At 38.7% G+C, this 13,501-nt stretch overlaps 2 protein-coding genes across 7 annotated transcripts in view; both read right to left on the bottom strand.

The window, feature by feature from the left end:
* Positions 1 to 13,501, bottom strand: part of LOC109418893 (uncharacterized) — a 270,718-nt gene that overhangs the window by 228,278 nt on the left and 28,939 nt on the right. The gene's annotated exons all lie outside the window — the stretch shown is intronic.
* LOC109407778 (uncharacterized) lies at positions 5,697 to 7,029 on the bottom strand. Of its 2 annotated transcripts, none has more exons than XM_062853946.1 (3): positions 6,568 to 7,029; positions 6,242 to 6,501; positions 5,697 to 6,166 (listed from the first exon to the last, which is right to left on the bottom strand). In XM_062853946.1, the coding sequence occupies exons 1-3, from the start codon at positions 6,673 to 6,675 to the stop codon at positions 5,794 to 5,796; spliced, it is 741 nt and encodes a 246-aa protein (XP_062709930.1). In that variant the 5' UTR covers positions 6,676 to 7,029; the 3' UTR covers positions 5,697 to 5,793. The 2 variants fall into 2 exon arrangements, with proteins under 2 accessions (XP_062709930.1, XP_019536499.2); XM_019680954.3 differs by having other exon boundaries at positions 6,230 to 6,501; positions 6,568 to 7,020.

Genomic DNA, 13,501 nt, shown 5'->3' with positions numbered 1-13,501 from the left:
CCGGAGATTCCTTAAAGGATTAGTCCTGGGAATCCGTCAAGAATTCTTCCTGGAATTCCTTCAAGGATTCATCTCGGAATGTTTTCTGGGTATCATTCCATATTTTTTTTTATGGATTGCTCTCGAGATTTTTGAAGAAAATAAAATAAGGATTGCTGCAGAGATACTTTCGATGATTTCCTCGGAGGTTGTGCTGAAATAGAACGTAAAAATATTGTCAGATGTTCAAGATCTACAATGGGTCCATTATGAGGCCATCAGGGCGGAATCAAAAGGAATAACAACTTATTACACTCAATTGAAGAGGGTATTCCGTTCAGAGGGTTCGAAAAGTTGGAACAAGATCGATTGAAATCAAGGCGGAAAAACTAAGAATTATACGACCATAACACTTATACCGTAAACTGGAGTGTGGTTGATCAGTGGGGTGAACTTGATCACTCAATTACCCGCGGATGTCGACTCCTGAGGAAGCAACAATATTCTATTTTAACCTTTCGCAATTGAATGACGTAACATCAAAATGGAATGGTAACTTCCTTGAAAGTCGATATCCGTGGGTAATTGAATGATCAGGTTCACCTCACTGATCAACAACACCCCAGTTTACGGTACTTATTTTCAAATGGCAACTCAAATTCATCAACCCAACCGCGTTCAAGAGCCATGTCTATCTGGAATTATCAATACAGGTATACCTCGATTTAGTGGACCCTCGATTATATGGACTTCCTTGAAAGTCGATATCCGTGGGTAATTGAATGATCAGGTTCACCTCACTGATCAACAACACCCCAGTTTACGGTACTTATTTTCAAATGGCAACTCAAATTCATCAACCCAACCGCGTTCAAGAGCCATGTCTATCTGGAATTATCAATACAGGTATACCTCGATTTAGTGGACCCTCGATTATATGGACCCTCGATTTTATGTACATTTTACCTCGATTTTATGTACATTTTTTATTGGTATTTTTTTAAATATTCAATCAGTTTAAAACTTGCAGTTTGTATCATGATGGCTTATAATGCAGGGGTTTTCAGCCTTTTGACACGCGGAGCACTTCATATCAATAAATTGTTTTGTGGAGCACCCATATTAGCGCCAAAGCATACCTCAAGACATCAGAAGGCCAGCTCCAGAGACACGTTATCCTCCATTTGGGACATTTATGCCATAGGGTGATTTTCTGGCTATATTTTTTTTCAGATTCCTTAGCAATAACAACATTTTTGGCGGATGCATGCAAACTGCTCATTCGCCAGACTTTCCCTCAAACTTTTTTCAACATTTCTTATGACTTCCTCACTAAGAATTGTATTATATTCCCGATAGTTTTGGTAGATGCCTGCTGATTGAATTCCAAAATTTGTAGCAAATTCTATAAAAAGGTCATTGTAATACGTCGACTGATTACTGACAAAATGTGTGATAAATTCTAGTGCTGTCATGGTAGAATCAGAGCTAGTTAGTCAAGGTTCCCCGACTTCAGCGTCCCTTCACGTGTACATTATCAAGGATGAATTCCTGGAGGGATTTGAAGTAACCGCATGAGCAATTCTTGAAGAAACTGCTGGAGCAAGTTCTAAAAGAATCCATGGAACAACTTTTAAGAAATCCCTGTCTTCCAGCCTTTCCATAGCAATCCTCTGTGGAGGTCTGCATAATCTGTAGAAAGTTTTCTGAAGTAAATAATCCTTAGAGGATTTCCTAAGACTTTTTTAAGAAATCCTTGGAGCAATTTCTGGCAATGAAATGTCTTAAAGCAATATCTAAAGGTATTTGAATGAATTTTGGAATCCTTAATAATAATCTCTTGTAGAATTTCTAAAGCAATCCTTGAAGACAGTTCTTTCGAAAGCTTCTGGGAAAATTTTGAAGAAGTTTTTAGTTTCTGATTCTCAATGTATCCGTGAATCATATTATAAAAAAAGTTCATGGAATACTTTTGAAAAACTTCAAGGAAAGTTTTCTAGATGAATGCTTTGAAAAAAAAATCTGAAGGGATCTCTATTAAAGAAACCCAAAAAATTATCGTAGATGAATTTCTGTAACAATCTATCCAAGATTTTTTGAACCCATGCAACATTTTTGGAAGCCGTGCAAGAATTTCTTAATGAGTTCTTGGAAAACATTCTAAAACATTCTAAAGTCTAGAGGAATCCCTAGAAGATTTTGTGACAAAAAATCTGACTGAATTTCTTACGAATTTCCTGGATGAATTTTTGAAGTAAATCTATGAGCAGTTTCCAAAGATTTTTTCAGGAACTCGTGAAAGATTTTTAAAACGAATCCTAGGGTGGATTTCAGCAAGGGTCCATGAAAGAAGTATCGAAAAATCTGTGAAAAGTAAAAGTAATGGAGAAGTTTGTAAAGAAATCTCTGGAGGAAAATCTGTAGATATTTTTGAAGAAATTATTTGTCGAATTTATAACAAAGGTCATGGGAGATTTTCTGAATCTACAGTTTCTACAGGTAGTAGTTTCTACAGGAATCCCTGCAAAAAAAAATTCCCGAATGGAACTCACATTTTTTAAAGAATCTCTATAGGAATTCCTAGAGAAAGCACAGGAAGTTTTTCTGATAGAAATTCAGATTCATAAAAAATCCCTGGAGCAATTTCTAAAGCAAACCTTGGAGAATGTTTTGAAGTAAATGCTTGGGGGATCGTTTGTGAGAATGCTTAAATTTCCGAAGGATTTTTCGGGAAAAAAAATTTTAAAAAGTCTCGTTAAAAAAGTAATTTTTTGAAGAAATCCCTGGATGAATTCCTACATAAAAACATACATAACTCATTCTGAAACTTCTGGAGAAATCACTAGTGATTAGTGGAATTTCTGTATAAATTGGAAGTTGCTGTGGGAATTTTTGGTAAAATCCTTGGAAGAATTTCCAAAGTAACCCCAGTTCAAATTTCTGAAGGAACTCTTGAAACATTTTCTGAAAAATAGTTTCTGAAGGCATCGCTGAAAGTTTGATTAAAGGAATCTCTGGAGAAATTTCTGAACAAATGTCTAAAGAATCTCTGAAAGCATTTTTGTAAGAATCCCTACTCAAATTCATGAATATTTTTTTGATGATGATATTGTTCTACCATCTATTGTAGCAAGGCAGCTGCCAATAGCACTGGAATAATCTGAAAAGCGATTTGATCAAGATTGTGCTGTTGTTAGTGGTCAGTCATTCTCCTGTATGAAGGGCAAAAAAGGGTTGTGCGGACCCGCAAGCAGAGACACTTGCGCGAAACCCGCGTCAGGGGAAAAGAATCTCCTTCCAGAAGAAGGTTCTCACGAACAACTGCAAAATCAAGCCCTCGATTGACAGAATACTCCCAATAGATGGGGTCGAAGAGCCCGCCCTCAATCCACGAAATGTTAACAACAAGGAGGAGGCAGTTCCAAGCTCCTGTCCAAATTGTTTCAATCGGGTGCCCTGATGGTCCCTCCCTTTCAAGGATGGAAGAAAATCACTTCTAGTGACAATGATACAGGATACGAACAATCCAAGATTGCCTTTGCTCTTGCAAGAGCATAATGCCGACACCCTCGCCCCGTGCTTGTATCATGGGATCACAGGCAATCAAAGGATCTGATGTACGTTTTATCATGGGATCTCACGTTATCGGATCATGTTACAAGTCGCGATAAAGTTTATTCATCACGATTTAAACCACTTATGAATCATTAAACAGAATTCATGATTGAAAACAATACATCCATATGCATATCTTGATATTAAAGTAACAAGAATGCACAAAAAGTGAATGATTTTCGGCATTTATCATTCCAGCTTCATGATAACGATCGCATCATGGCCGCACATGCCTCGTGATTCAAATTTAGCGGAGCGGGGTTTGTTATAATGCTTGACGACAAAGTTCTATCGTTGTTGCTATGATCGCGCGATACGGTTCAACCGCGACACATTCGGGATCTTATCATGATCACTAGATTTCCATCCTTGCCTTTCCCAATATTCAAATTCATGAATATTTTTTTGGAGAAAAACTTGGAGGTATTTCATGCTCTGGAAGAGTTCTTTGTGAAATTTATAGAATAGAAAGAATTTCTAAACAAATCTTTGAAGAAAATTTTCAAATGAATCCATGGAAGATTTTTTGACCGAATACTCGGACAAGTTTCCGCAAACGAAAATACAAAGCTGTTTTACAAGAATTTCTGAAGAAATTTTTGGAAGATTTTCTGATGAAATCTCCAAAAGATTCTCCGTACGAATGCCTAGAGATATTTATGAATAAATAACTAGAGGAATTTCTGAAGTAATCCCTGGCCGAATTTCTCAAACAATCTATGAAATGATTTGTGAAAAATCATGTAGGAATTGGTGAAGCAATTCTTGTTAAATTTCGTTAAATAATTCTTTGTGACTCTTTTACAGGAACACATGGAAGATTTTCTGAAATATTCTGTAACATGATGGTTTGAGGTGGGAAGTTATTGGGAGGCCGAAAATTCTTGGCTTACTTAGTTTTATTTAACACCTCCGTATTGCCACAAAAAGCGACCGAGTAGATAGCGGCACAAGCCTACACTATCTACTCATACAGAAAGATCGTTCGTCAAATACAGCACAACCAGTAACCATGCTCTATGAAGTGCTTGTCACGAATCTCTAAATTTCCGAAGGAATCCCTCGAGGAATCCCTTCATGGAATCCCTGGAGAATTTATGAAGCAATTCGTTAACAAATTCCAGGGTAAATAAATCCTCAGAGACATTTTTAAAGGAATCCCTGAATGTGTTTCTGATTTTTTTTTTTTTGGATATTTATGCAAATAGCGTTATTGTTTATGTGCATTGCTCAAAATATTGGCTTTTCAATCAACCATACATAGTTTTGGAGACAAAAGATTTCGATCGTAACAAAATAGCGAGATATTGGTTTATTCGTTATTTAGCGAGAATTACTAATATATGCCAAAAACTCCGAGCCTTTTATCGAAAACTCAATTTTCATGCAGTTTTTAAATGTTTTGGTGCATTTTCGTATCAAATTTAAATAAAAATAAAACAAAAAAATTTGCTTCGATTTTATGTAAAATTCGATTTTATAGACATTTCAAAAACTGAAATGTCCACTAAATCGAGGTATACCTGTAGTTTCAAAAAAACGACTGCAACATCATCCACTATCTGTCCACCACGCAGCTCCAATCCGAATGGCATCTAACGGCCATAAAATTAAACACTTGATACCACTCACGCCACCACTTATGTACAAAGTTGCACAGCCCACCGGATTGACTCAATTCCCATCGCATTAATCTCCTCATTTAACTTGTTCAACTCATTTGTCAAACTCTTAGCCTAGCCCCCATGTGCGTCCCGTCCGCATCGGTTCACTCACAGTCCGTGCATGATACGAGGAGGAAGTCTCGCTCTCAGTCCTCGTGTGATTAGTTCACTGAACCGGCGCAAGTCACATGTTGAAAAGTTGTACCTACCTACCACACCGGCAACTACCTACTACTACATGGCATAAAAATAATGCCATCCAGACCGAGACTGGCGAACGCGGCTGTCGCTGTCAAAAGCAATAGCCGTTTATTCGCTTTTAATCCTAAATAGGCAGCAGCCTCGATGCTCTTGGCTCCCCTGTGACTGTGACAGCCTGATTATTCTTCACGGTTTTATCATGGTTCTTTCGTTATTGATGAAAAAGTATTGAAAAAGTTAAACTTCTGAGAGGTTTTATTGAATGATTTGATTAACATTGCTTTTCGGGAAACAGTACTTAAGAATCATTGAGAGGTACTGAAAAACGGTTAATTTAATCCGGAGCATCATACTCAGCCAGCAGCATATTTTCAATTTCGCTTTGGTTTTCGCCAAATACCGCGTATTCTTCGTTGAAATACCCCAAGAACTCATCGTCATGTGCCAGGATCCAGTACTCTCGAACCAAGTTATAGGCTCGCAGCGTTCTCCCCATGACCCATCGGCTGAAGTACAAATCATACATAGACGCCCCGATCAATGCAAGCGGCAATACCAAATTGGGCGTATCGTCTTGAACCATAGTCAAAATTTTGGCATTCTGTATTGCCGATATACCAAACAGGACCATAAAATTGAGAAAATCTCTAAGCAGTACCCAGAAGTACTTTCTCCGGAAGAAGTTCCAAACTATCGTCCAATTGCTCCTGAAAACAAAACCGAAACCAATGTTAATCCAATCCCCACCGGCCATTCCCACATTCAAGTACAATTTCACCAACAGTTTTCGATCAAAGTTCCACCGAAACTTGCACTGGCAGATTTCGCACATCTGGCTGCGCTTGTAGATGGTCCACAGCCGAAGGCACCGTTCGTGAATCTGTCCCATCGTTCCCTTGCAGCCGCACACATTTTCCAACAGGTGGTCATCGCTGAGGCGACAGATCCGACAGAACCGTAGCTCGTTGAAGTTGTCGTCGTCGGAAGCGTGGCTGGGATCCTCATCCGAGCGGTTCTCCTCCGAGGAAGGGTTTTGGCTGCGCTACATTTGACGGTTTTAAGTTGATCAATACATCTGTTGGACGTGTAGAATTGTTCAGTTACTTACGGCCAGCTGGGTCAGTTGACTGGATCGGCGTCTCTGGTCGTGAACAGACCAGAACAAACGTACGGCTTGTATACCGGAAAGTAGCCCACTTTCTTGTTGATTTGTCATTATTGTTGTTTGCAGGCTTATATTACAAAGGATTTATACGAAGAATTTAGATTTGCATGGCCGAAAATGCTAAAAATTATGGCCTAGGCTAAGGTCCTAGAACATTTTTGAAATCTGGCACATCTGACACAGTCTGGATAGCCTACTTGTTCAAACTTTTATGTCCCTCTCAACGCTCTCAACTCAAGGACCTAGCTGAACAAAACAGACAAAAACCAAGGTAGGTAAGTAGGGGAACATGCGTATTCTCGGCAGTTTTGTTCCCTTCGTCATTGTTTTTTTTTTTAAATCCTGTAGGTCTCAGAGTTGGCCTCAAATCCTTCCCAACCAAGAGTTATATGCCAAAATTTCAGGCAATTCGGCCCACAAAAACCCCCCGTGACGAAGAGAACAAACCTGCCGTGCCGATAATACCCTTCGTCACCCTATAAGGAAGCAACTTTGGCTTAGAATTTGGACATACTTCTGGAGCTTGAGCTTCAGATTGATTGACCGCCCGTGAATGCTACTGAAGTATCAAAAGCCCAGCTAAACTCACAAAAGGAACTAATTAGATAACTGCCGGGAACTAAGCAGGTATCTTCAGTGTGTGAGTGTTGGTGATCTTCTATTTTAAGCGACAATGGCGCTTGCCACGTCAGGTTGCAGGTCAATGTGGGAAAGGGGCAGGAGGTGATGTTTGCAATCGTTTGTATTCACAACAGACCGAATATACCTCTACGTCTACACAAATTCATGCGGATGTCGGAGTGTTGATGGGATATGGTTGGCAATGGGTTCACACATTGGTGCGTGGAAGCCAGGCGTAAGGTGAAAGATTAGTGTGTTTATAACTCTAAAGAAAATGCGGCACAGTTCGCTTGATAGGCGTTTTGCTGTGAAAGTTGGAAGAAAGGGAAACGGCTTTTCGTATCGTTTCTGGTTCTAGTGATGGCTTTGATGAACATGTGAATATATACATATTGTATGTGAATATATATTGTATATTGCGGATTTTTTGAAAAAATTCCACTTTGCGGTAGCCGCCGAGTTCTACCGCAGCTGTCAAAGTCCTACCGCAGCCCTGAAAATCATCATATTATTGAAACAGATGGTCTAATCAAAGTATGCTTGCAATGTGAATTGTTCTTTGAAAAAAAATGTTCTACGCATATGATCAAATCTTAACCGTTACGTAGTTATTGAACTTCCCATGTTTCTGACTCTTATTGCCTTAACTGGCTATAACTTGAAAATTGCCAAACTTATCGCAGTTTTTTTACCCTTATTCGAAAGATTTTTGAATTTTCTATCAAATGGCATCTTTCAATCGATTGGTTTAGTTAAATAACTAAGTTTCCTAGAGCAAATAGCTCAAAAGTAGTGTGTTTTAATTTGTTTGTGTCAATTATCTTTGAAAAATGCGTAATAAATTAAAATTCCTTCTTAGGCAAAGTTGTGTCCCCTGCTCCATTCTACAATTCGTTCTTTGACACCAAACTTCTAACTCTTATCGTTTTTTTGCAATTTTTTTTGGCAAATATAATAAAAATACGTCAGCCTTTTAGCATCTATAACATCATCTCTGCCATTTTACATGTTGCAATTCAGTTACCGGGAAATCTCTTTCCACATCATAAATTCGAACAAAAAGAAATGTTCATCTACATTTGCCGACATTATCCAATAGGCACCGATTCGCAACAAATTTGGCCTACAATATGGTTTCGCTCACACGCTGTCCCCATCCATCATCGAAAACAAAAATGCGAGCGCCAAACTGTTGCAACCAGTGCACTAGGCTGCAATTATTATAGACTAATTTTTGCCTAAACTAGCTAATATACAGCCACAACAACAGCAACAACGCACACACAAAAGATGCCCCAAAGAAGATAAGAAGACCAACAGCTGAGATCGAAACAAAGCCGAAACAAACCTGTCGGCTTCAGCAGCTGACGCAAGCATCAAGAAAGTGACGACGCTATACCGCCACACGTCACGGTGGTAGATGCAATGCTGGTAATTGGTATAGGCAGGCGCAGGCGGCGTGAGTAAAACAAAGGCTCGAAAAGCCAAAAACTTACAAAAAAAATGGGGCCTGCGGCGCTGAATGGTTCGTTAGACAAAAAGTTTATCAATTACCTACTGCTATATCGAAACACTTTCGGTTCGGTTACCAACATTTTCGGACTGTAGGGTGAGGGTACCGAACATCGACCTGTCTTGTTTCGGGGACTCGCTTTCGAGAGAAATTTCAATCACTATCTCTAACGGAATCTAGCGAGATAATTTTACTTCAAAGCAAGTTTTTTTTGGTTGAGTATTGGAACTTTAACCCTATTTTCAGTACAAGCCGAAGTGTATGCATAATTTGATTAATTCGAGCCGTGTGTTCGTCCAGGTCATGCCACGTTCGGGCCACGACTGCTCTAGCGGTTCAAATATGATGGGAACTAAAGCAGTGAAGAGTACGCAATCTTAGCAATTTTGATTGATCGCAATCATCACTAGCGTTCAGTAATCAAGGCTCAAACGAGAGATTGGAACTTCCAATGGTATATTGGAACGATTTTATATAAAACAAATATGTTTAAAGTTCTGCGATTAATGCACGACGATGATCGAATGTTTTTCCTTTTATTGCGTAAATGTATTATTCTCCACATACCGTCGTTGGGGGGTGAGAATGGGTCAAAAATACATACTTCCACATTCATTGTTCTATAACATTTGCTTCTTTGCATGAAAAACCACTGTAATCTGATCTTTGGTAATGCATACGCAAAAGATGAAACAATATGTATTTGGAGTTCGTCAATTTTCCTAAAAACTACAAGTGTGTGAAAGTTGACCCATTCTCACCCCTTCGAGGGGGTGAGAAGCGGCGAAGGGGACCAAATTTGCTCCCCATTGATAACAAAGCAAGTTAATAAAGTTCTGATCAAGGTTGATACTACTTACTAATAATATATTATATGATAGTTATGAATTTGAGATTCTAAAAAGTATCAATTCACCTAAAAGTGTGATGTTTCACCGAGCCCTAAAAGTGATATTTTAAAAAGGCCTTATTTTCAAACTTTTTTCGATGATTTATCAAAAAAATAACTAATTGCTCTAGAAACCTAACTTTTCGACAGGAACTGCTGACAACTACGAGGATGACACCATAAAATTTTTGATTCGATATTCGCAATATTTGATGAGATATGTCAAATAATCTTTTGACCCAATCTCGCCCCTCTGACCCATTGTCACCCCTAACGACTATTTTTGTTTAATTTCCATTCTAAGGAACCCCTTTTTCGAAACTCATAAAAAAACAACTCTATTATAAATCCACAGCTGCAACGAACTTGCAAATGTTTCTACATATTCTCAAAATACTTAAAAATATGCTCATTTTCCTACTAACAAAAACTCCTTCCCGGAGGGCTCAGTAGTGTATACAACCTCTAGCAGCAACGGTTGTCAAACTAACATTCCTTCCTTTCCCCGGTTGACTGTAAGGACGTGGCCGACGCCGTTATTGATCCAATAAAGTTAGAGCTCTCGGAACGCGTACATTGAGGTTGTTGTGCTCATCTGTTGGTTCTCTATGCAATTCCGCTAGCTCTGGTCAATCACGGAGTAGCAACTACGAAATTGCGGGACAAACTAATGGCAAATAGAATTCCAAAGAAATTGCTGGATATAAAATGCCAAACGAGTTTCCTAAAAAATTGAACAAAAAGCTTTTCAAAGAAATTGTCTGAGAATTTCCCAAAAGAATAGCCAATTTTTTTTTCTCTAAGCAATACCACAGTAATTGCCGAAGAATTTACTAAAACAATTACGAATTGTTCGTAATTCTCAGAAGACTTGGCGATACAGTTCTCAAAGAAATAATTTTCGGAGGAAAGTTGCAAAAATGCTTAAAGAAATCCAGTACTGCCGGAAGAATTTTCAAAGTGATTACCGAAGGGATACTCAAAGAAATTTTGGAATGTATTCCCAAAGGAATACATGAAGGGATTTCCGAAGAAATAATCGTAAAATTCCAAAACAAAAATTTCGAAGGATTTTCTGAGAAGATATACAACACTTAGGTTAAACTGAAAGCTTATAAGAACAGTAGCGGACTTTGAACTTAATGCTTTTGTTTATACAGTCGGTGATAAAAGTTAGTAATCGAATGCTGTTTTTCCACGATCTACAGAGGGTGGTTCAAAGAAAAAAATAAGTAACCTAACAAAATCGAAAATTCCTTAGGTTACTAACTTTTTTCTTTGCACCATCCTCTGAAACTTTTTTGCTCCCTGTTGGAATGGAATGAAAACCCGTGAAACTAAAATTCACGTTATTTAAAGATCGTGGTCAAAAATTATACTGAACTGGCACCCGAAGACCCGCTATAGAAAACCTGAGAGGAATCAATGAATGAATTCCTGTCGGATACAGTGACAGATACCCTGAGAAGAATTCCGGAAGGAATGCATAAAGGAAATAACTGAAAAAAATCTGGAATAAATCTTTGAACGAATCACAAAAGGTGTCTTTTTGAATATCCTGGTAGGGAGAGATCTCTTTAAGAATCTTGGAGGAACACCTGAAAGAATCCAGGAGAAATACCTGAAGAAATTATTGGAGGAATCTCAAGAAAAAAAATAAAAGAATATAGGAATCCCGGGAGAAATCTGTGGATGAATTTCCGGCAGAAGTCCCTGAAATAATCTCGGGTGAAATCCCAGGATACATCCCGAGATGAATCCCTGGAGGTATCTCAAAAGAAATTCCAGGAAAAATCTTCAAAAAGAATCCTGGAAGAAATCCCTAAAAGAATCCCTGAATAATCAACCTTTCAGGACGCGCGCCATCAAGCAGCTGAAACTGCACCGCGCTTGCGCTGTATACGACAAGCGAGGTTTTTTGGTAGTGTTTTACTTTTTACAACGGCGCGCGTCCTGAAGGATTAAAAGAATGTGGGGAGGAGTCCCGAAAGAATACTGGAATAAATTCATAAAGAAAACCCGCGAAGATTCAACGCAAGGAATCGAGGGACAAATTTCAAAATGAATTTCTGAAAGGATTCAGAGGAATCCTGATTTGAATTCCTAAACAAATTTTGGAAGGAATAGTTGAAAGAATGCTAAAGAACTAGAATACATCCAGAAAGATATCAATGAAGGAATCTCAAAAGCAATTTTAGAAACCCCTAAGGATCCCGGGGAAAAATCCTTCAAAGAATCTCTGAATTAAATTGAATATCGGGAGGGATTTTTAGACGTAATGGGAAGTACACAGATCGCTAGAAATTTCATGGCCTATCTCGATGCGTGGGAAATTCAGGCAAAGAATCGCTCAAGAAATAAAAAAGCGTCGCTTTATTCCGGATCCTAGAACGTAGCTGAAACGAAACGTCAAATTAAACAGGGTTTGCTGTGTTAAATCACGGAAAAATAATGCACTGAACGATAATTACTTGAGCGATTCCGTTTGAAGTCCATACCTCGCATAACCTGGGAAATTGAAAAAGAAATCCCGGAAGGAATTCCAGGAGAAAATCCTGTACGAATCCCTGATACAGTCTCGGAAATAATCCAAGAAAGAATCCGGCAAAAAATTCCGGAAGCAGTCTCCAAAGGAATCAATGACGGGATGCCGGAAGGCATCTCTGATAGAATGTCTGGAAATATCCCGGAAGGATCTCGGGACCTCGGAACTCGGAAGAATTCTCTGAAGAAATCTCAGAATGAATCAATGATCAATAAATGAATTCCGAAAAAAATCTTAGGGAAAAAAGCTGAAGGAATCCCTGATATATCCAGAAAGAACTCCTAGATGAATATCGGAGGGAATACCTGAAAAAACAATGCTGTAAGGAGTCCCGTGAGAAATCACCAAGGGAATCCCAAGCGAAATCAATGCCCTAAAAAAACTCTAAAGGAATTCTTGTAAACATCCTTGACAGAATTCCTTAATGAATGTTGGGAGCAGTCCCTAAAAGAAACCTGGTAAAAATAAATGACAAAATCTCGGGAGATATCAATGTGAATGAAGGAATCCTGGGAGTAATTCCTAAAGGAAGCTCAGAAAAAATCCTTGAAGGAATCCCGGTAGAAATATCTAAAGGAATCCCACAAGAAAACCCAGGGAGAATTGTTGGGAAATCTCTGATGCATACTTTAAAGGATCCCGGGAGGAATCAATGAAAGAGAAGTAGGGTAAGAGCACTAGGCTTTGCCGCTGCTCTAGTATTCGCCCTCTCCATACAAATTCCATTTTTATGTACGAAGTGACGAATATTAGAACAAAATTTGGCGGAAATCGAAGAAATCCCAAGAAATATGTTTGCCGAAAGAAATCCCTGAAAAATCTCAGGCAGAATGAAGAAATCCCTGAAGGAATTCCTGAAGGAAGCCAAAGGCGACATTCTTGAAGAAATCCCTCGAGGAATCCCATGAAGAAATCAATACAAAACCCCCAACTGGGCTCCCTAGAAGGATCCCGTGAAAAATAACTGAAAGAAACCCTGAAAGAATTGTAGAGGAACTCTTTGAAGAATCCAGGGAGGCAATTCTGAAGTAATTTTTAGAAGAGAAATATAAGGGATTACATGAGGAATCCTGAGTGGAATACCGGGAGGAATTACAGGAAATAAAATATAGGATAGATAAGCTCCAGGATTACCTCGTGGAATTACAGGTTGAAACCTGGTAGGAATCCTAGGAGAAATTCATGAAGCATTGTCGGGAGAAATTTCTGGACTTTTTCATAGATCAATTCCTGCAACAGAATGATTCCGCTAAAGACACCATCTTCAAATTTTAAGCCATGAGTCTGAAGAAGGAAAAACTTCACATTT

This window comes from Aedes albopictus, chromosome 2 (assembly GCF_035046485.1).
Source record: "Aedes albopictus strain Foshan chromosome 2, AalbF5, whole genome shotgun sequence".
NCBI classification, from domain to species: domain Eukaryota; kingdom Metazoa; phylum Arthropoda; class Insecta; order Diptera; family Culicidae; genus Aedes; species Aedes albopictus.
This window is presented reverse-complemented; position numbering and strand designations above follow the sequence as displayed.